The sequence below is a fragment of the Haliotis rufescens genome, unplaced genomic scaffold (assembly GCF_023055435.1).
Source record: "Haliotis rufescens isolate VD_foot unplaced genomic scaffold, xgHalRufe1.0.p SCAF_20, whole genome shotgun sequence".
Lineage (NCBI taxonomy): Eukaryota > Metazoa > Mollusca > Gastropoda > Lepetellida > Haliotidae > Haliotis > Haliotis rufescens.
In genome coordinates, this window is record NW_025963891.1 from 20,497,275 (window position 1) to 20,518,702 (window position 21,428).

A 21,428-nucleotide genomic window follows, 5' to 3' on the forward strand; every position below is an offset into this window, starting at 1 on the left:
TGTCAATCATATTGATTCTTATCATACAGTTGTGATTCGCTTGATTACATTGAAAATTTCAATGTTTGTCAGTTAACTTGCGATTCATCGTCTGCATCGCGCGGAGCGTCGAAGGCTATTGGCATGCTGGAATCTTACAGAAGTCAATACGTTCAATGATAAGACTATGGCAATGGTACCACCAAACCCAAAATGTTGACGATCTTACCCGTTCAGGGCGTCCCAGGTCAACGACAAGAATACGGGATCGATTGATCCGCAACCAGGCTCTAAGAAATTGAGCTCAAATGGTGAATCAAACAGCTTCAAACTTTCGTCAGGCTACTGGAGTACGAGGTACAGGTCAGACGTTTAGAAATCGTCAACATGCAGCCCATCTCCATGCTCGACGGCCACGTGTTGTGCCGTCCCTCACCCCTTCTATATATAGACAACAGACGTCAATGATGTACACAGCGTCGACATCGTCGCTGGTCACGTCTCATGTTTTCGGTTGAGTCCCAATTCACTTTGCAATGCCTTGATAGGCGTGGTCGTGTCTGGTGACGTCGAAATGAACGCCAAGCCAATGTCAACATGAGACCTCATCACATATCTGGCGGTGGATCGGTTATAACTGAGCGAACCCCACTCCATATTGTGCAAGGAAGGAGTCACAAGGCAGGACTATCGGGACAACATACTGACACCCTTTACTGTCTCGTTTGCAAAGGCGTGGGGGTCGACCTGTTGTCTTTCACGTCAACGCCCGTGTTCACCGTGCACGAATCGTCAATGCTCACCTCCAGCAGCACAACATCCATAAAATACCCTGGCAAGAAATAAGCCAAGACCTTTCCCTCATTGAACACGTCTTGGACATGATAGGGAGACGTGCGAGCCAACGTCATATGCTGCCGACTACGTTGGTCGAACTTGGCCAGGTGTAGCAAGAGGAGTGGGACAGGATCCCTCAAATCGCATCTCGGGGATTCATACGCAGTTTGCGTCTTGGAGAGAATGAATGTTTGACAAATCGTAACGGGATAACGCACTACTGATACAAAAACGTCTACTTTGAAATTTCCCATCTTATGCCTATCGTCCTTCAACATCGTTGGCGGTCATAACATCTGCTGTCATACATCACTACCCATTGTAACGCATTACAAATTCGTTCATTACTATCATACAACTATTACAACAAACTAATATCTCTTACATTCTTGGACATTTTACATTATTTCCGCGGGTCCCCTTATATTGAAAGGTCAGGTGAGGTGAAATCGTGTGTGTGTGTGTGTGAGTGTGTGTGTCTGCTTGTACTAGTCTGGACTAATGCCGATTTATAGTGCTAGCCCACTGATATACCACTGATAACTATTACTACAACTAATCTCTCTTACATTCTTGGACATTTTACGTTATTTCCGCGTATCCCCTATTTTGATTAGAGTATATATGCGGAAATACGTTCGATGTGTGCATGTATGACTGGTTGGAGCACTATTGGAAGACTTTTCTTACGGGACATTTTCGTCGTTCCCAGTAATGACATAAAGAGAGAAAAAGCTATATTAAACTATGATGGGAATGCGGTAACCGCAGCTTGAATTCATGATTCACATGTGGTAGTTACAACAGATTCTCTTTTTCTTGGTAGGTGTGTGCAGCTCAACGTCGGGTTTTGACTCCATATGGAAAAAATTTTACATACAAAGTTATACAAATAGGGTGTGCTGTGGGATGGTAAATGTCTTGTGGTGGGAGTGAAAATTCCGTTCTTAATAGTCGAAACTGTAATTATCATCTATGACAACAGTACCTAAACATTGCAAGTTTTCCTGGCATATGTGTAAAATAGTCATCATTATGTTATCCTCAAATTGTATCGTCTAATTTGTTCTCTTATCTCTCACAACAGTACATAAACATTGCAGGTCAAAACGGCAATCGCTTATCCATGATTTTCAACTTTGTCAGTGATCGCACTTCGAGGCAATCCAATCCAATCCTTTAGGGCTCAGTCACACATTCAGGATTTTTACTGCCGTCCTTGATAGGACCATTCCCGATTAAAATTCATCAAAGTCTGATCAAGATCCTGTTATTTATGGTGGCGAGAAATTCACAAACAAACATAGATTTTTTCAGGAAGCGTCCCGATTCAACCTTTCCAGCCGAATTCGTCCCCATTATCCCGTTCTCAATCCGAATCTGATCCGATTTGCATCTTCCGCATGGTAAAAAACGACCGAATCTGTCCCGACAGCGTCCCGATTCTCCCAAATGCGATCCGACAGAGATCAGACAGTGACCGGACAGGGAACCGACAAAGTCGGTTCACATTCGACAAAATCTGGACGCAATCTGGACTCAATCGACAAGAAACGGCAATAAGCAGTTCATGCCCGTTCATCACGACAGCGTCACGATCCACAGGACACCGTCAAGACAACACAGGACATTGTTACGATTTTGATCCGATACAGCAGAATCTGTCAGGACATATTCACGATTGTAATCCGACTAGACAAAATCGGCTGAGTTTCCCGAATGTTACGGGACTCGCCATACTGTCGGGAGTGCTTGGTCGACCTCTCTGGACTTTTCCCGATCCATAGGACTCTTTTACGAACGTATACGACTGCGTTCAATGATAGGACATTCATAGGACATAGGATCATTAAGGATAGTAATCCGACTTTTTTCACTTTCCGTGTCGTAGCGCTGTCTAATCTCAAACAGGAGCCATAATCGGCACTGTGTGAACCTGGCCTTATCAAAGGGAAGCTACTCTAGTCTGTTCGACGTCACGTTTGATTAGAGTCTGCGTGGCCTGTGATAACGTTACGAAATGCAGTCAAATGTCCCACCCATCGGCAAAAGCGAACAAGGTACAAGTTAGGCCAAATCCAACTGCTTTAAAGTCGGGAAAGGCCCTTAAGTCGCATAGCTCCAAGTATGGAAATTGATATGCCAACTGTCCTCGCTAAATCACTTCGTTTATGTCTCCAGGGCAATGTTGCTGCACATGTAAAAGGCTCCAGTTAGATGTAAAGGCAACAGACTCCGACAGCCTCCTCGCTAAATCTGTTTGCCTACACTTGCATGACACTTGTTAGACACTGGCTTTCGATACCATTATCTTGATAGCGATAAAAAAAAAATGTACACCAGTTATTTGTCCAGATCGTCGATAGTCAATTCTGACTGGATCGTGCATAGACGTGGTGACGCCATGTTTGTGTGCAAACACGGAAACCACGGGGTACCTCCCTGGCCTTCCATATACATTCTGAACATTTATTCGATAATGAGTCCAACTTTCTGAGAAACATGTCCATTATATGATACATCTAGGCCTACATTTCTGCCTAATTTCACAGTTACATCAGCAGCTCCTCATACGGTGGTTCTGCGCTCTCTCTCTCTGCGCGTCCGTCAACTCGTCACATGAAGAGACGGAACCCAGCTAAGTCCACGCAAACACGTGACGTCACTGGTGTTACACGTCACAATTGTAATCATGTTCCGTGACGTCATAATCACGACGTAGCTGTCTGCCCGTATGGTGCTAACTTATCACGCTCTTCGATCTTTCCGTCGTTGTGAACATTAAGATGCCTCCTAACTGGATTCTACCGGCTCGTACGAGGTAAGATTCACATCTTCTTTGATGTGAGCAGTGGTTTTGGCCAGTGACTTAAGCGTTCGCTCGTCAGGCCGCAGTCTAGGGTTCGATTCCCGACATGGGTACAACGTGTGAAGCATGTTCTGGGTGTCCTCAGAATAATGAGTCCTGATAATGATACAAGCGACATAATCACTAGTTCACTCACTCACTCAATCTTCCTTGAAGGTATTCGACGATATATGTAAATTCTAAATATAGGTCTTTAATTGTCACATTTAACTTAAGTTAAAATTTACATTTGATTTTATGTCAAGAGAATTAATTGCGAAAATAGAACAATATATCAACTCCAACCATTAGTGTAATTATGTCTAAATGAGCTCCAGGGAAAAATTAACCATACACTTAAAAATTCGACATGACCAAAAATTGCAAACATTATCACAACGTTACTTTGGTGACAACAGGGCAAACTTAATGCCCAAAACACAGATATGATACCCATATCAAATACATTACCTTCGAACAACCAATTGTTGTTTGTTTCAGTTTTAGCAACCATCAAACATGGGTCACCGTGTATACTTTCTTTTGCCCGACAGTTTAGCTAATCATAATAAATTATTTGCATGTAATATCCCAACATTCCCAACATGGGTACAACGTGTGATACATGTTCTGGGTGTCCTCTTGTTTTTGCTGGGGACAGTTGTACTGGCAAGTGGTTAAAGCGTTCGCTCGTCAAACCGAAGACTTGGGTTCGATTCCCAACATGGGTACAACGTGTGAAACATATTGTGGGTGTCCCCCGCCGTGATATTGCTTGAAGCGGCATTAAAACCCAACTTACACCCTCAAACCTGATGGTATCCGACTTTGCAAATAAATCCAAATAAGGGCCTTTCATTGTCACATTTAAGTTTAGGTATAATAATTTATCAGTATTGGGACAGAATATCAACACATTTGTGTTATTATGTCAAAGTAAAAGTAACGGACAAAAGAAAGGACACACTTCAAACTTGGATTTGATCAAAACATTAACAAACGTTATCAAATCGTTACTAGGCTGAAAACAATCGCTGAAACTCTGCAAAGTTAAGGTCCAAACATAACTATGATATCTATATCAAATACATCATCCCCGAATAATCATTTTTGTATTTTCAATTTTAGCCACCATCGAAATTGGGTATATACTTTGCCCGACAGTGTAGCTTATCATAATCAACTCATTTTCATGGTATTATCTTTATTCAAAACGACTTATCGTTACAAGATGACTTTATGCCATATGTCATCCCTCTTTTTATTAAACCCGCTCTGTTTCAGTACTACGACAATCTGGTCAGCTGAAGTCACCTCCTTCGTTTCTTTTCCTGGTGAGTATATTACACAATCAACCGACAACTGATTATCCTCTTTAATAACTTGATGTGTCTGAATTTTATGTTGGATGTCGTTTCATATAATGTAATACCTCACCATCTTGTACATGTACCTGAGTACTTAACGGAAACTGACCAATATCCGTCCCTCTTTATGTGAATGGTTGTACATTCTAAACACTTTGTTACCATTGAAATAGTACATGCGTGATTGTTTTCTTTCAGATGTCACGTGGATTTGCCCCGGAAAAATCTGTCTTGTCACTCTCACGGTATTAGCAGGAATTGGTAGGTTGTTTTTCTCTTCATCCGCACTGATACCTCGTGGCATGGGTGGCCCAATCGTCTGATGCGCCACAATTCGCTGTGCAGAGTTGAGTCCCTTTGGGCACACCAGAAACCTATGATCATGGGTTCGAATCCCGATTCGCTTTCCGATAGGTTTTTCAGCACCATACCCGTGCTCGTGGGTTTCACCAAATTGGTAAACGTCTGAGACCTGCATCACTTCAGGCTTTCCTCCCACATTAAACTGGCACATCGTGATGTAACTGAAATGCTGTTCAAAGCGGCGTAAAACCTCACTCACTCACTCACTCACTTTCTCACTCACTCACTCACTCACTCACTCACTCACTCACTCACTCACTCACTCTTTGATACCTTCTATTACTTCAAAATCACGCACTATCAAGATTTAGAGCATTTCCGCATTTTCTAAACTTTCCCATAATAGGATATTGCATATTTTATATGAACATATTTCAGGAATAAACACAGATAATTTCCCGAAAGTTTACCTTAACGCTGTATATAAAGACCAACACGTTTGCCTTTTGTGCTATCCTCTGGTGTTTTAACTCTTACCTGACAGTAATACACACTTTAATATTCTGTTTCAGCTATGGTAGTCACTGTCTACTTCCTGTGGAAGACTTTCACAAGAACACAGAAACCTGCATGGCGGACAAGCAGCCGTCGTCTATCTCGCTGTGAAGACGCCGAGATAGCAAACATTGACATTCCCGACATCCTGCAGCCCAACTTCCAGCAGACAAAAACCCAAGCCTTGATTTCTGAGAAAATGGACATGGAACGAGAACCTGAATATTGTGTGGACAATGGTGTGAATTGGAGCGACGTGGTTGGGGATATGGCAGGGGTGGGGGCAGAGGTGGCCCCAGAGTATCAGCTGTGTGAGGAGGGGGAGTCACGTGTCACTGTGTGGGGACTGGAGGTGATTGAGGAGGAGGAGTAGATATATGTGTTTGTATTTGTACATACCTGTAAATATGGAAAATGAAAATAATTGTGTACATTTTTAATTTTAAATCAAAATCAGTTTTGTATTATTTTGTTTGAATATATTTGTGTTTAATTATATGAATAACATAAAACCATTTCTTGTGTTCTTTCATTGATAACATTTCATGCTACATGCAAGATACACATGTATACTGGCGGCACTGGTGGCCCAGTCATCAAAGGCGCCACAACTCCCAGTGCAGATTTTTAGAAGCCTATTATCGTGGGTTCGAATCCCGGTTGGCCCTGATTATGTCGCTAGTTTTGTCAGCAACATACCCGTGATTGTGGGTCTTACCTAAACGGTAAACGCCTAAGATCTGCATTACATCGGGTTTCTCTTCCACATCTCGCTGACACGGCGTGATATGACTGAGACAATTGTTAAAAGCAGTGTTAACCCAACTCACTCACTCATAATACCCTTCCACCCTACCAGCGAGTGAGTGAGTGAGTGAGTGATTCCTGGGCCAAAGTTGATGTTGTATCCGCTTCCAGACACTGGAGCTGATCAATGTCCGAGGCCCCTGGTTATTGTAGGACACCGGGTAACTCTTTAGTACAGTAGTAAGTCACCAATGGTGCTATCTCGCTGTACAGAACAACCACAACAGAAGGCACTGTATACTCATAAGTAGTTTCGACTGTGGCAGCTAGCGTTTAGGAAATGCATTGAATGATACAATGGTAACTTGGGCAGAGGGATTTGTACAGGATTTATAAAGTGATATTGCGTTAGCACCCCCTTTAATTCGTGTGGCCAAGTCAAATAAAAATAGGAAAACCTTCCATATTGTATAATCTTAAACTATATAGTGTCATGTTTTCAGATTAGTCCCAATTCACCTTGTGGTTGCTTGTACTATTGCCGCAGTGTAACATGAATACCCCTCCCTGACACAGTATACTGACTCCGAGCCGACCAGATTGTTTTAGCCCCTTATGCCGAGCGCCAGATAGGGTAACAACAACAACCATCTTTTAACATCTTTTGGTATGATGTGACCGGGGATCGAACCCCGGACCTTCGCTCTCACGGTGGATGCTCTACCACTAGACCACGGAGGCGGTCTTTTTTGAGAGAGTATATATGCGAAAATACGTTAGAAATATGCAAGTATGACGAGTCAAGGCCCAATTCATACGGGACATTCCGTCGTTCCCTGTAATGACATATAGAAAAAAAACTAATTTAAACGATGAGGGGAATGCGGTAACCGCAGCTTGAATTCATGACACACATGTGGTAGTTATAATAGATGGGTGTGTGCAACTCGACTCCGTGTTTTGACTCCATGTGGAAAGTTCAATTTTCGAGCTTCTCGCAATTTTTTTTTTCTGTGTATGATTTCATAAAACAGATTAGTTTTCCAAATAGTTTGTGTGTAAATTGATTAAGAAAGTTCCGTTCTCAATCGTCGACAGCAGTATCTGAACATTGCATTTTTTCCTGGAATATGCGTAAAATAATCATCATAATGTTATCCTCAAATTTATCGTCTAATTTATTCTCTTATCTCTGACAACAGTTCATGAACATTGCAAGTCAAAACGGCAAATGCCTACACATGATTTTCAACTTACTCAGTGCTCGCCCTTCGAGGCAATCTTTATCAAAGGGAAGCTACTCTAGTCTCTACGACGGTAAAATGAAACACGGTACAATTTAGGCCAAATTCAACTGTTATAAACTCGGGAAGGACACACACACACACACACCTCAAAGGCACTTAGGTCCATAGGCACAGATATGATATATATATGCCAACTGTATTCGCTAAAGTGCTTCGCTTATTTCTCCAGGGCAATGTTGCTGCACATGTAAAAGACTCCAGTTAGCTGGAAAGGCAACAGATCCCGATAGCGTCCTCGCTACATCTATTTGCCTACACGTGCGAGGTACTGGGTTTCTGTATCCTTCCATTATCTTGAAAGTAATAAAACAAAACGTATACCAGTTATAAGTCAAGATTGTCAATTCTGACTCGATCGCCCATAGACGTGGTGACGCCATGTTTGTTTGCAAACACTGAAACTACGGAGTACCTCCCTGGCTTTTCATATACATTCTGTACAGTAATTCGATAATGAGTCAAACGTTATGAGAAATATACCCATTACATGATACATCTAGTCCTACATTTCTGCCAAGTCACATCAGCAACCTAGTTACAATTTATGATATATATCTCATTCGAAACGCTAAATTGATCCGTGGATATTTTAAAGATGTCCGGTAAATTGAGATTTTACTTATAAGGTCGATTGAAAGAGATCAAAGAAGTACTGAGGATGGTTAGAAAGGTCCAATAAACAATAGGCAAAGCTAGTTTACGCGTACGGGGTGTGTGAGGTAAACACAAATATCATTAGCTAAGATCAGGAAAATAAAGTTGTGATGTGCCAAATCATACAAGTAGAGGTGTGACATACCATCAGATCAGCTATAATCTTAACCAGGGAACGCTTTGATATTAAACTAGCCACAGTGTCGAAAGACGTGCACTCAAAGTAAATCGCGCGTTCAGCCAGTGACAGTTTTTACTGTAGAGTTGCCTAAATGATGGTGATGTATTTGGCACGTGTCCTATCTTCCCGGAGCACCTGGTGCATGGCATGATATGGAAGTCTTCTGATGTTTACCTGGATGTCGATGGAATATATCTCATGCATGTTAGATATAAACACATTGCAGGAAAGTAGCTCTGGTCGAGAACTAACGATTTGTTTCACATGTCGGTGTTTACAGTGGCTGTTATATCAACCACACAAAGTTGTCGGAGTTAGTATAAGTGAGAGTAAATATTTCTTTCCGTCGATCGCATCACTACTTTTGCACATTTTCCAAGCTGAAGCTCATTTGAATTCGCGGTCCTTTCCTCGTGCATATTGTATGAAGATGATTTATACATTGTGCGTGGACATACGACCACTAGTGTATAGTCCGAGTGGTATGTACCATGGAACCAATCGTCAAAGCCTTACAGTGGTACTTATATTTCAAATATCTGCCGTTAAGAGAAACAAATTTCAACCAAGATAACGACAATATCACTAAAAATTGCCCTAACGAATTATTGTAAACGATCACGTCACTAGGGCTAACGGGTTGGAATTATTTCATGTCCTGCCCTATTTCTGCAATCTGTCGACCGAAAGTCGGGGTTACAGTGCATGTACAGTTGGCTCAAGAAAAAGCATACGTTCTTCCAAATTCAGGAATATTTGACTCGCCATGATCATTGCATTGCATGGCACCCAGGAGGGTCACAGATGTTACCTCCAGCATGTTTGTTTGTTTTTTTAAGGCCAAACACATTCCAGCTTTATGACGTCGGTCTGTAAATGATCGAGTGTGGACCAGACAAGCCAGTGATTGACATCATGAGCATCGATCTGCGCATTTGGAATACGACAATACAATCAACCAAGTCTGCGAGTCTGACCAGTGACCACCCTACCCACATGGGAGTTGTACTCCTGTCTAGCAATAACTGTATAGAGGACTGCCCGTTCCATTAGTGCAACACAATAATCTACATTCGTCACCACTTGCCCCTTTCCGTAACCCGCAAGAAGACTCGTCCCCCTACCGATGAATGTCACTTGCGAAAAAACGACTTGTCCCGGAATAACACGAGCTGCTCAGGAATGAATAATACAATGACGTCCTCATCGTTTACATAGGCTGGTTCCTCGCTTTCTCTACGCGTCTATCTTTTGTCACTCTCTTACCAAGAGTTCCATGCGACCAACATGGTACCTCTGCCACAGGCCAGCGCCATGTGACGATTCGTCACATATTTCACAGTCCATTCAAGATATTGCATATGCTTTTCATCCGTTTCATGTTTGACAAGTCTACATATTTTCATAAACAAATGTCAAAGAATGGTTACGGTTCATTAAGAAAGTATCCTTATACGTGAAAATCTACTTGTTTTTGCGTAGTTATCCTTTGTTTACATTGGTTGTACGGCTCCATGTGCTGTCATCGAAGCCCAACGGAGAGCTAGCGATACGGTCACTTTGATGTATAAATATATATTGTCATACAACTCACTGTCGCAGTTGTAGTAGCATATCTATATAATTATGCAAAACAATATGTAAAGCGCCCCCAAAAACTTGTATTTGTCCGTTCTATACTGATTTCTGTAAAAAACGGGTTTGTTTACAAACAAGAAAAAAGTCCGGTCACGTGATATGCAAATTAGCTCATGGCAGCGGTGTTATGCTGAGTCACCACTGCGTCGGAATGTGATGAAGAGAAACCTAAGCTGGACCTCGTCTTTAATATCGCAAAATGACGACGCGCAAAGGGAGCCGGGAGCCAGCTTAAGATGGAACCCAGCTAAATCTACGCAAACACGTGACGTCACTGGTGTTACACGTCACAATTGTCACTATGAGCCATGACGTCACAATCACGACAAAGCTGTCTGCCCGTATGGTACTAACTTGTCACGCTCTTCGAGTTTTCAGTCGTTTTGAACACCAAGATGCCTCCTAACTGGATTCTACCGGCTCGTACGAGGTAAGATTGTCTTGTTTTCAGCTGGGGGCAGTGGTATGGGCCAGTGGGTTACGTTTTCGCTCGTCAAACCGAAGACCCGCTTCGAGTTCACACTTGTGAACAACGTGTGAAGCATATTGTAGGTGTCCCCCGCCGTGATAATGCTTGAAGCGGCATTAAAACCCAACTCACTCACTCTCAAACCTGATGGTATCTGTCGTTGCATATAAAGCCAAAAAAGGGCCTTTAATTGTCACATTTTTACTTAGTTCTAACAACTAATCATTATTGGGACAGAATATCAACTCAACACTTTTTGAGTCATTATGTCAAAGTAAATGTAACGGACAAAGGAAAGTGCATACTTGAAAAACAGATTTGACCAAAACATTAACACACGTTATCAAATCGTTACTTGACTGAAAACAGTCGCCGAAACTCTGCAAAGTTAAGGTCCAAACATTACTATGATATCCATATCGAATACATCATCCCCTAATAATCACTTTGGTTTGTTTCATTTTTAGCCATCTTCAAACATGGGTGTATACTTTCTTTTGTCCGACATTTAGCTTATCACAATAAAATAATTTTCATGGTGATATCTTTATTCAAAGCGACTTTATGGTTACAAGATGACTTTATGCCATATGTCATCCCTCTTTTTATTAAACCCGCTCTGTTTCAGTACTACGACAATCTCGTCAGCTGACGTCACCTCCTACGTTTCTTTTCGTGGTGAGTATATTACACAGCAACCGACAACTGATGTTCATTTATGAATATTTGATGTATCTGAATTTTATGTTGGATGTCATTTCATATACATAATACCTCATCATTATGTAAACGTATTAAATAACTGATGGGAAATATCCAATATCAGTCCCTCATGATGTAAAAGGTCGATCATCTTGTTACGTTTGAAATAGTACATATGTGATTGTTTTCTTTCAGATGTCACGTGGTTTTGTCCAGGAAACATCTGTCTTATCACTCTCGCAATAATTGCAGGAATTGGTAGGTTATTTCTCTCTTCCTCCTCTTCTGAATCGTTTAGTACCTCAAAATCACACACTATCAAGATTTAACGCATTTCACAGTTTGTAAAGTTCCCCATTTTAATATTCACACTTTAATATTCTGTTTCAGCTGTGGTAGTCACTGTCTACGTCCTGTGGAAGGCTTTCATAAGGACACAGAAACCTGCATGGCGGACAAGCAACCGTCGTCTATCCCGCTGTGAACACGCCGAGATGGCAAGCATAGACATTCTCGATATTCTGCAGCCCAACTTCCAGCAGACAAAAACCCAAGCCTTGATTTCTGAGAAAATGGACATGGAACGAGAACTGAAGTTCAATCCTGAATATTGTGTGGACAATGGTGTGAATTGGAGCGACGTGGTTGGGGATATGGCAGGGGTTGGGGCAGAGGTGGCCCCAGAGTATCAGCTGTGTGAGGAGGGGGAGTCACGTGTCACTGTGTGGGGACTGGAGGTGATTGAGGAGGAGGAGTAGAAATGTGTTTGTATTTGTACTTACATGTAAATATGGAAAATGAAAATAATTGTGTACATTTTTAATTTTAAATCAAAATCAGTTTTGTATTATTTTGTTTGAATATATTTGTGTTTAATTAAATGAATAACATAAAACCATTTCTTGTGTTCTTTCATTGATAACATTTCATGCTACATGCAGGATACACATGTATACTGGCGGCACTTATTATCGTGGGTTCGAAAACCGGTCGGCCCTAATTATGTCACTAGTTTTGTCAGCACCATACCCGTGCGTGTGGGTCTTAAAAAGTTGTAAACGCATAAGATCTGCACCACATGAGGTTTCTCTACCACATCACGCTGACACGCCGTGAAATGACTGGGAAAACCGTTCAAACCAAACTCACTCACTCACAGAACCCTTCCAGCCCACCAGCGAGTATGTGATACCTGGGTTAAAGTTGATGTATCCGCTTCTAGACACTGGGGTTGATATATGTCCAAGGCCGCTGGTTATTGAAGGACACGGGGCAACTCTTTGTACAGTATGTATGCCCCAAAAGTAAGTCAAAAATGGTGGTGGTACAGAACAGCCCCAACAGAAGGCACAGTTTTGACTGTGGCAGCTAGTGTTTAGGAAATGCATGGAATGAGACAATGTGTGATTTTGGCAGAGGGAATTGTACTGGACTTGAACATTGATGATGCGTCAGATGCACCCACTTCAAATATTGTGGACACGTCAAATGAAAATAGGAAAAGGTTCACAAATATACTCTTAAAACACAGTTGGGGGTAATGGAATATAAATATTAATACCAAGTATTAGAACAAAGATAAGTGTTGCCGACAAACATCCTATGCAAGAACAGATTTGTCTGTGAAACTTGACATCAGAACACATCCTATAGTTTGCACGTGCTACACGGAGTAGCACCACACACGTTCGTAGGGCGTCATTCCTGATTTTGACGCTTTCAAGGAAGGTCGAGTGGTCTCTGTGGACCATTATTTATGTCAATCCTATTGATTCTTATCATACAGTTGTGATTCACTTGATTACATTGAAAATTTCAATGTTTGTCAGTTAACTTGCGATTCATCGTCTGCATCGCGCGGAGCGTCGAAGGCTATTGGCATGCTGGAATCTTACAGAAGTCAATACGTTCAATGTTAAGACTATGGCAATGGTACCACCAAACCCAAAATGTTGACGATCTTCCCCGTTTAGGGCGTCCCAGGTCAACGACAAGAATACGGGATCGATTGATCCGCAACCAGGCTCTAAGAAATTGAGCTCAAAGGGTGAATCAAACAGCTACAAACTTTCGTCAGGCTACTGAAATACGAGGTACGGGTCAGGCGATTAGAAATCGCCTACAGCAGCTCATCTCCATACTCGACGGCCACGTGTTGTGCCGCCCCTCACCCCTTCTATATATAGACAACAGACGTCAATGATGTACACAGCGTCGACATCGTCGCTGGTCACGTCTCATGTTTTCGGATGAGTTCCGATTCACTTTGCAATGCCTTGATAGGCGTGGTCGTGTCTGGTGACGTCGAAATGAACGCCAGTCCTAGTCTGGACTAATGCCGATTTATAGTGCTAGCCCACTAAGATACCACTGATAACTATTACTACAACTAATATCTCTTACATTCTTGGACATTTTACGTTATTTCCGCGTATCCCCTATTTTGTTTAGAGTATATATGCGGAAATACGTTCGATGTGTGCATGTATGACTGGTTAGAGCACTATTGGAAGGCTTTTCTTACGGGACATTCCGTCGTTCCCAGTAATGACATATTCAGAGAAAAAACTATATTAAACGATGAGGGGAATGCAGTAACGGCAGCTTGAATTCATGATACACATGTGGTAGTTACAACAGATTATCTTATTCTTGGTAGGTGTGTGCAGCTCGACGTCGTGTTTTGACTCCACATGGAAAGTTCGATTCCATACAAAGTTATACAAATAGGGTGTGCTGTGGGATGGTAAATGTCCTGTGGTTGGAGTGAAGACGATGAATATTACCAATTTAGGACATTTATCAATCCAAAACACACCCGCGTGATAACCTCTCTAATTTATGACCATAAATAAAGAGTTTTCCAAATGGTTTGCTCGTAAAATATTTAAGAAAATTCCGTTCTTAATAGTCGAAACTGTAATTATCATCTATGACAACAGTACCTAAACATTGCAAGTTTTCCTGGCATATGTGTAAAATAGTCATCATTATGTTATCCTCAAATTGTATCGTCTAATTTGTTCTCTTATCTCTCACAACAGTACATAATCATTGCAGGTCAAAACGGCAATCGCTTATCCATGATTTTCAACTTTGTCACTGATCGCACTTCGAGGCAATCCAATCCAAGCCAGTCCTTTAGGGCTCAGTCACGCATTCAGGATTGTTACTGCCGTCCTTGATAGGACCATTCCCGATTAAAATTCATCAAAGTCTGATCAAGATCCTGTTATTCATGGCGGCGAGAAATTCACAAACAAACAGATATTTTTCAGGAAGCGTCCCGATTCAACCGTTTCCAGCCGAATTCGTCCCCATTCTCCCGTTCTCAATCCGAATCTGATCCAATTTGCATCTTCCGCATGGTAAAAAATGGTGATTGATATCATGGCTTTACCAATAAACTAATATATGCCATGGCATTCGGACTGTAGGCAGATTAGTTTGGTTACCATGTTTTCGTGGCACAAATTATTTTGTTGCCAAATTTTGCAGTATAAATTCATGACTTCCTGTGCAGCCATTCTCAACATCAGTTGCATATAATAAACACACATAATCGTTTACGTGGAGTACAGGGTATGACTAGTGTACACACAAACCCTGCATATCTGCTTATGTCATGAGCAAATTATATTTCTACATCTCTGCCTAATTTCATATTTGCGTTAAGTCCATCAACAGCTCCACATGCACTCTGTGTTGAAAACATGGGAGTTGTACTCCTGTCTAGGAATAACTGTATAGAGGACTGCCCGTTCCATTAGGGAAACACAATAATCCACATTCGTCACCACTCGCCCCTTTCCGTAACCCGCAAGAAGACTCGTCCCCCTATCGATGAATGTCACTTGCGAAAATACGACTTGTCCCGGAATAACACGAGCTGGTCACGAATGAATAATACAATGACGTCCTCATCGTTTACATAGGCTGGTTCCTCACTTTCTCTACGCATCTATCTTTTGTCACTCTCCTACCCAGAGTTCCATGCGACCAACAAGGTACCTCTGCCACTAAGCTGGGCCCCGTCTCCAATATCACAGTATAGGAGCCGGTACAGGCCAATGAGACGATGGCTGTGAGCGCCTTCGAAATATTAAACATACACTATGTTATGTAATTTTTCATTGGTCGCTATTTTAAGACGACGCGCTACCCTTCTACAAAAGCCTCCACTGAGAAACGTCACAAACTACTTTAAGTCATTTTGTTAGATGTGCCACCGTCGGGTGCAGGAAAGACCTTCAAACTTTAAATTGTAATTAATTGTAGGAAATTAAATTTCCAAAATTATTTTCTTCATATATTTTACGTCCATGATATCGATATGTAAGAGAAATGATAGTAAACATAGTCTAGCGTATTCTTTGCATGAACATTTCGTTTACACCCCGAAATTGTGCTATGCGAGAAAAATATTTATCATACACTTGTCAGAAATCTTTGAGCGAATAAAATTTTCTCACGTATTTGAACGAGATACGCATGTAGGAAGTTTATATATGTCGACATATGTAGAGCCACCCATAAAGTATAAATGTCGCATTGAAAATATTCCTAACTTTGTCTTTCCATTCCATGACGTCGAAAAAGTTTATTTTAAGAGGGTTGGTGTTCCATTTAAGGAATAAAGAATAACTCGTAATAAATATGATGTGACTCTTCTGACAAAATAGAAATGTGTTGTACGACTCGTATGTGGTTGCAATATATTTATTGGATGATTACGTTTAAAATGATAAAACCTCTGTTGAAAATATTGAAATTGGAATAGAATAGCAATTAACCATGGCCGATGTTGATATTTTCTAGCTATATATTTTTAAACAACATTCAAATGCAATACAATTATTAATACCAACGAAATAAGTCAATGTCCATTACTCAACAAATGGGCAGAATCATAATGGATGGTTTCTATTCATTCACCCAGTCATCACTTCTAACTTTGTACAACGTTGTAGCTGAGTGACAGCAGTATGAAGGTGACATTCCGTTTCAAAGTGTTACAAATAATACTATAGTAGTAATGTAGTCTAAGATTGCACCTGGGTGCGTCCAGGTGTCGATTTTCTTTTAAACATGGATGGTATTTAGTAACTATTTACATAAATCAAACTTGTGTTAAGTGATTATGTTGATAATTTTCAAGATCGTTGTAAAGATGGTATGGGGTCTTATGGTATGCGTTCTTAGAAAACTGCTTTCCATATTACTGAACATGACAGACATGGGCATCATCCTCAAAAGGAGTTATCTCTGTGGCATCGAACCTTTTATTAATGCATTACAACTATCCCCAAACAATCAGAGAGAAGAGGTTCTCTTACCTCGTCTCGGGCATTGTTGTCTTGCATATCTCAATATTTAGCATAATAAAAACATTTCTGCACATTGTACAGTTCATTATTAACTGCATTGTCAAAAATATGTGACTCAACGTAAGGTAATGATGTAACACTGTCCAGATTAAAGAAATATCGTATACAACACTATATATATAAACTTATCAATTTCTTGTCCAAACAAACAGGAGATTATCAAAGGTAGAGGTAAAGGTTGTGGCCTAGATCTACGTATAATATCATATCGAACATTGACAAATATCCAAAGTAGGCGAAAAAATGTATGAAAGATATGAAAAATCTACAAAATAATTATAACTGTAAACAGCAGGAAACAATGATCGTGTGTGCTTTCATTCAACATTGTTCAAGGACCTTCACCTCCAAGAAATTACCTAATATGTTCAACAACGTTGGCGTATGACATCACTACCGGTGACCGACTTTTACAAAATGGCGTGTTCACTGTCAACAGTACGCGGGATTTTAAGATGGGACTTTCGTTGATTCAGGAATCGTGCATGCATAAATGTGACATGTAAGTAATCAGAAACATTCCGACAATTAGTGTACTGTCATTTGTTGTGATATTTTTCATTGAAACCAACGGAAATAGTCAGAAATTCCGATAAATACCGTTGTCGTTGTGCGTGATTTTGCGTCAGTCATGGCGTCACACAGGACGGAAATTTTGACAATTTCTGTTGAAAATATCAACCATTGCAATGTATCTATTTTTAGTTCCCTAATTCTTCATACGATTCTCTTCCCATGCATATTCTGAAATTGTTGTGCCAATGTATTCAATGAATAGACGAATGGATAGTTCAAAATAGGAGAAAATGCTACACTGTGTAAAATCTGAATTTTGCTCTGTTTACATTTCAAACAAGTGTAGTTTTTCGAGCACAGCGTTCGTTTTCACACCTAATTTATTTTGATTGATTTCATCTACACACTTTGTATTGGTGACAAGGACCATGTGTCATTTGATTCTACTCTGTATGAAGAATTCAAGGATGTATGTATCGCAGCTGAGTATAAAATTAATGTGATGTTACAGTCATCTCATAACCGGTATACGTGAAACGTGATTTTGTAAACACTATCCAATATGACGGACTGTGACTGCTGCAGTTTGAATTTTATTCCACTTCACAGTGAGGGTTGGAGAGGGGACAAATATATCCCTCTATCATCCAAGGGGAAAGCCTGTGTCAGTTTCTCTACTTCATAACATTTTTAGGAATTTTGTAAGCCTTCATTCTGGACAAGGTGTAAATGGACCTCGTTGCCCGAAAATCTATAAAATCTTCGGCCTACCTTTAGAATTCAGTACCGTATTCTAAAGGTGCTCCAAAATCTAGAAGTGAATTCTTGTAAATAAATATGTCAACAATGCAGCTCTTTTAACCATTTAGAGGGCAGGATCTAATTGTTTTAGGTTTATGTGAATATACAAACGCAAACAGAATCATCGAATTTCAGAAATACATTTTTTTAAATATTTTCTGTCTTCACTTAGAATTCAACCCATGAACCACTTTTAATCTGCCTTAGCGCTCCAAAAGATTAGCGAGACTGTTGTCAGTTGATTTTGTTTGTCTATTTTCCACTCTATAAAATTGCCCGCCATCAGATTTTGGTTTAACCACAGCAAACGCAAGATGACACGCTTTTCACAGGTGTGTCCCTCCCTCCCCTGTATCGGTATTAGCGTAGCCATTTTTGAAAATCACCGGATGTGACGTCAAATAAACACGCATTCGTCACAACTCGCCCCTTTCCGTAACCTGCAAGAAGACTCGTCCCCCTATCGATGAATGTTATGTGCGAAAATACGACAAACCAATCAGAATGCGCGTATGATTTCAAGTTCTTCGTAAAAGAATCCCTCAGAAATAATTTTTAATTTTACATATGTCTTGCATCTAAAATTTTACCCAAGACACAGTCAAATGTGTTCCATCATACTGTATAATTCCGCCTGACCAGATGTGCTATAAATTGCATCTGAAATATATATAATATATTGGGAAATATTTGTGAACCATAACGCAATGAGTTGACAACTATTTTAGGTATGCCCGTTTGCGCTAAGACGGAACCCGGTCGCAAAAATGGCCACGAGAGGGGCACGAGTCGTAATTCGGCTTGTCCCGGAATAACACGAGTTGGTCACGAATGATAAACACGCTGAGTGTTTTTTATTTTGGCCTGTACCGGCTCCTAGCTTGGCGCAAGTTGACGACGCGCATAGGGAGCCGGGAACCAGCTTACCTGGTCACTGGTGTTACACGTCACAATTGTCACTATGAGCCATGACGTCACAATCACGACAAAGCTGTCTGCCCGTATGGTACTAACTTGTCACGCTCTTCGAGTTTTCAGTCGTTTTGAACACCAAGATGCCTCCTAACTGGATTCTACCGGCTGGTACGAGGTAAGATTGTCTTGATTTTGCTGGGGACAGTGGTATGGGCCAGTGGGTTAAGTTTTCGCTCGTCAAACCGAAGACACGCTTCGAGTCCCCACATGGGTACAACGTGTGAAGCATATTGTAGGTGTCCCCCGCCGTGTTAATGCTTGAAGCGGCATTAAAACCCAACTCACTCACTCAACTCTGATGGTATCAGTCGTTGCATATAAATCCAAATAAGGGCCTTTCATTGTCACATTATTACTTAGTTTTAATAACTAATCATTATTGGGACAGAATATCAACTCAACACTTTTGGTCATTATGTCAAAGTAAAAGTAACGGGCAAAGGAAAGTGCATACTTGAAAAATAGATTTGACCAAAACATTAACACACGTTATCAAATCGTTACATGGCTGAAAACAGTCGCCAAAACTCTGCCAAGTTAAGGTCCAAACATTACTATGATATCCATATCGAATACATCATCCCCTATTAATCACTTTGGTTTGTTTCATTTTTAGCCATCTTCAAACATGGGTGTATACTTTCTTTTGTCCGACATTTAGCTTATCACAATAAATTATTTTCATGGTATTATCTTTATTCAAAACGACTATATGGTTACAAGATGACTTTATGCCATATGTCATCCCTCTTTTTATTAAACCCGCTCTGTTTCAGTACTACGACACTCTCGTCAGCTGACGTCACCTCCTACGTTTCTTTTCGTGGTGAGTATATTACACCGCAACCGACAACTGATGTTCATTTATGAATATTTGATGTATCTGAATTTTATGTTGGATGTCATTTCATATATATAATACCTCATCATTATGTAAACGTATTAAATAACTGATGGGAAATGTCCAATATCAGTCCCTCAGGATGTAAAAGGTCGAACATCTTGTTACGTTTGAAATAGTACACATGTGATTGTTTTCTTTCAGATGTCACGTGGTTTTGCCCAGGAAACATCTGTCTTATCACTCTCGCAATAATTGCAGGAATTGGTAGGTTATTTCTCTCTTCCTCCTCTTCTGAATCGTTTAGTACCTCAAAATCACACACTATCAAGATTTAACGCATTTCACAGTTTGTAAAGTTTCCCATTTTAATATTCACACTTTAATATTCTGTTTCAGCTGTGGTAGTCACTGTCTACGTCCTGTGGAAGGCTTTCATAAGGACACAGAAACCTGCATGGCGGACAAGCAACCGTCGTCTATCCCGCTGTGAACACGCCGAGATGGCAAGCATAGACATTCTCGATATTCTGCAGCCCAACTTCCAGCAGACAAAAACCCAAGCCATGATTTCTGAGAAAATGGACATGGAACGAGAACTGAAGTTCAATCCTGAATATTGTGTGGACAATGGTGTGAACTGGAGCGACGTGGTTGGGGATATGGCAGGGGTGGGGGCAGAGGTGGCCCCAGAGTATCAGCTGTGTGAGGAGGGGGAGTCACGTGTCACTGTGTGGGGACTGGAGGTGATTGAGGAGGAGGAGTAGATATGTGTTTGTATTTGTACATACCTGTAAATATGGAAAATGAAAATAATTGTGTACATTTTTAATTTTAAATCAAAATCAGTTTTGTATTATTTCGTTTGAATATATTGTGTTTAATTAAATGAATAACATAAAACCATTTCTTGTGTTCTTTAATTGATAACTTTTCATGCTACATGGAGGATACATGTATACTGGCGGCACGGGTGGCTCAGTCTTCAAAGGCGCCGCATTTCGCAGTGCAGAGTTGTGTCCCTTTGGCGATTTTTAGAAGCTTATTATCGTGGGTTCGAATCCCGGTTGGCCCTGATTATGTCGCTAGTTTTGTCAGCACCATACCCGTGCGTGTGGGTCTTACCTAAACGGTAAACGCCTAAGATCTGCATTACATCGGGTTTCTCTTCCACATCTCGCTGACACGGCGTGATATGACTGAGAAAACTGTTCAAAGAAGTGTTAACCCAACTCACTCACTCATAATACCCTTCCAGCCTACCAGTGAGTGAGTGAGTGAGTGAGTGATTCCTGGGCCAAAGTTGATGTTGTATCCGCTT

The 21,428-nt window shown here is 40.8% G+C and overlaps 1 protein-coding gene across 1 annotated transcript; it reads left to right on the top strand.

Moving 5' to 3' along the window:
- The first annotated feature begins 10,811 nt into the window (after positions 1–10,811).
- On the top strand, positions 10,812–20,874 carry LOC125382655. The gene is made up of 4 exons (XM_048400720.1): positions 10,812–10,846; positions 20,043–20,092; positions 20,312–20,374; positions 20,507–20,874. Exons 1-4 carry the CDS (start codon positions 10,812–10,814, stop codon positions 20,872–20,874), a joined length of 516 nt encoding a protein of 171 aa, XP_048256677.1.
- The last annotated feature ends 554 nt before the right edge of the window (positions 20,875–21,428 follow it).

Excerpts from the sequence above, each read along its gene's own strand:
- LOC125382655 (XM_048400720.1), top strand. The coding sequence starts at position 10,812 with ATGCCTCCTAACTGGATTCTACCGGCTCGTACGAG. Across the intron at positions 10,847-20,042 it reads ATTCTACCGGCTCGTACGAG|TACTACGACACTCTCGTCAG; the intron begins GTAAGATTGTCT and ends GCTCTGTTTCAG. Across the intron at positions 20,375-20,506 it reads CGCAATAATTGCAGGAATTG|CTGTGGTAGTCACTGTCTAC; the intron begins GTAGGTTATTTC and ends ATTCTGTTTCAG.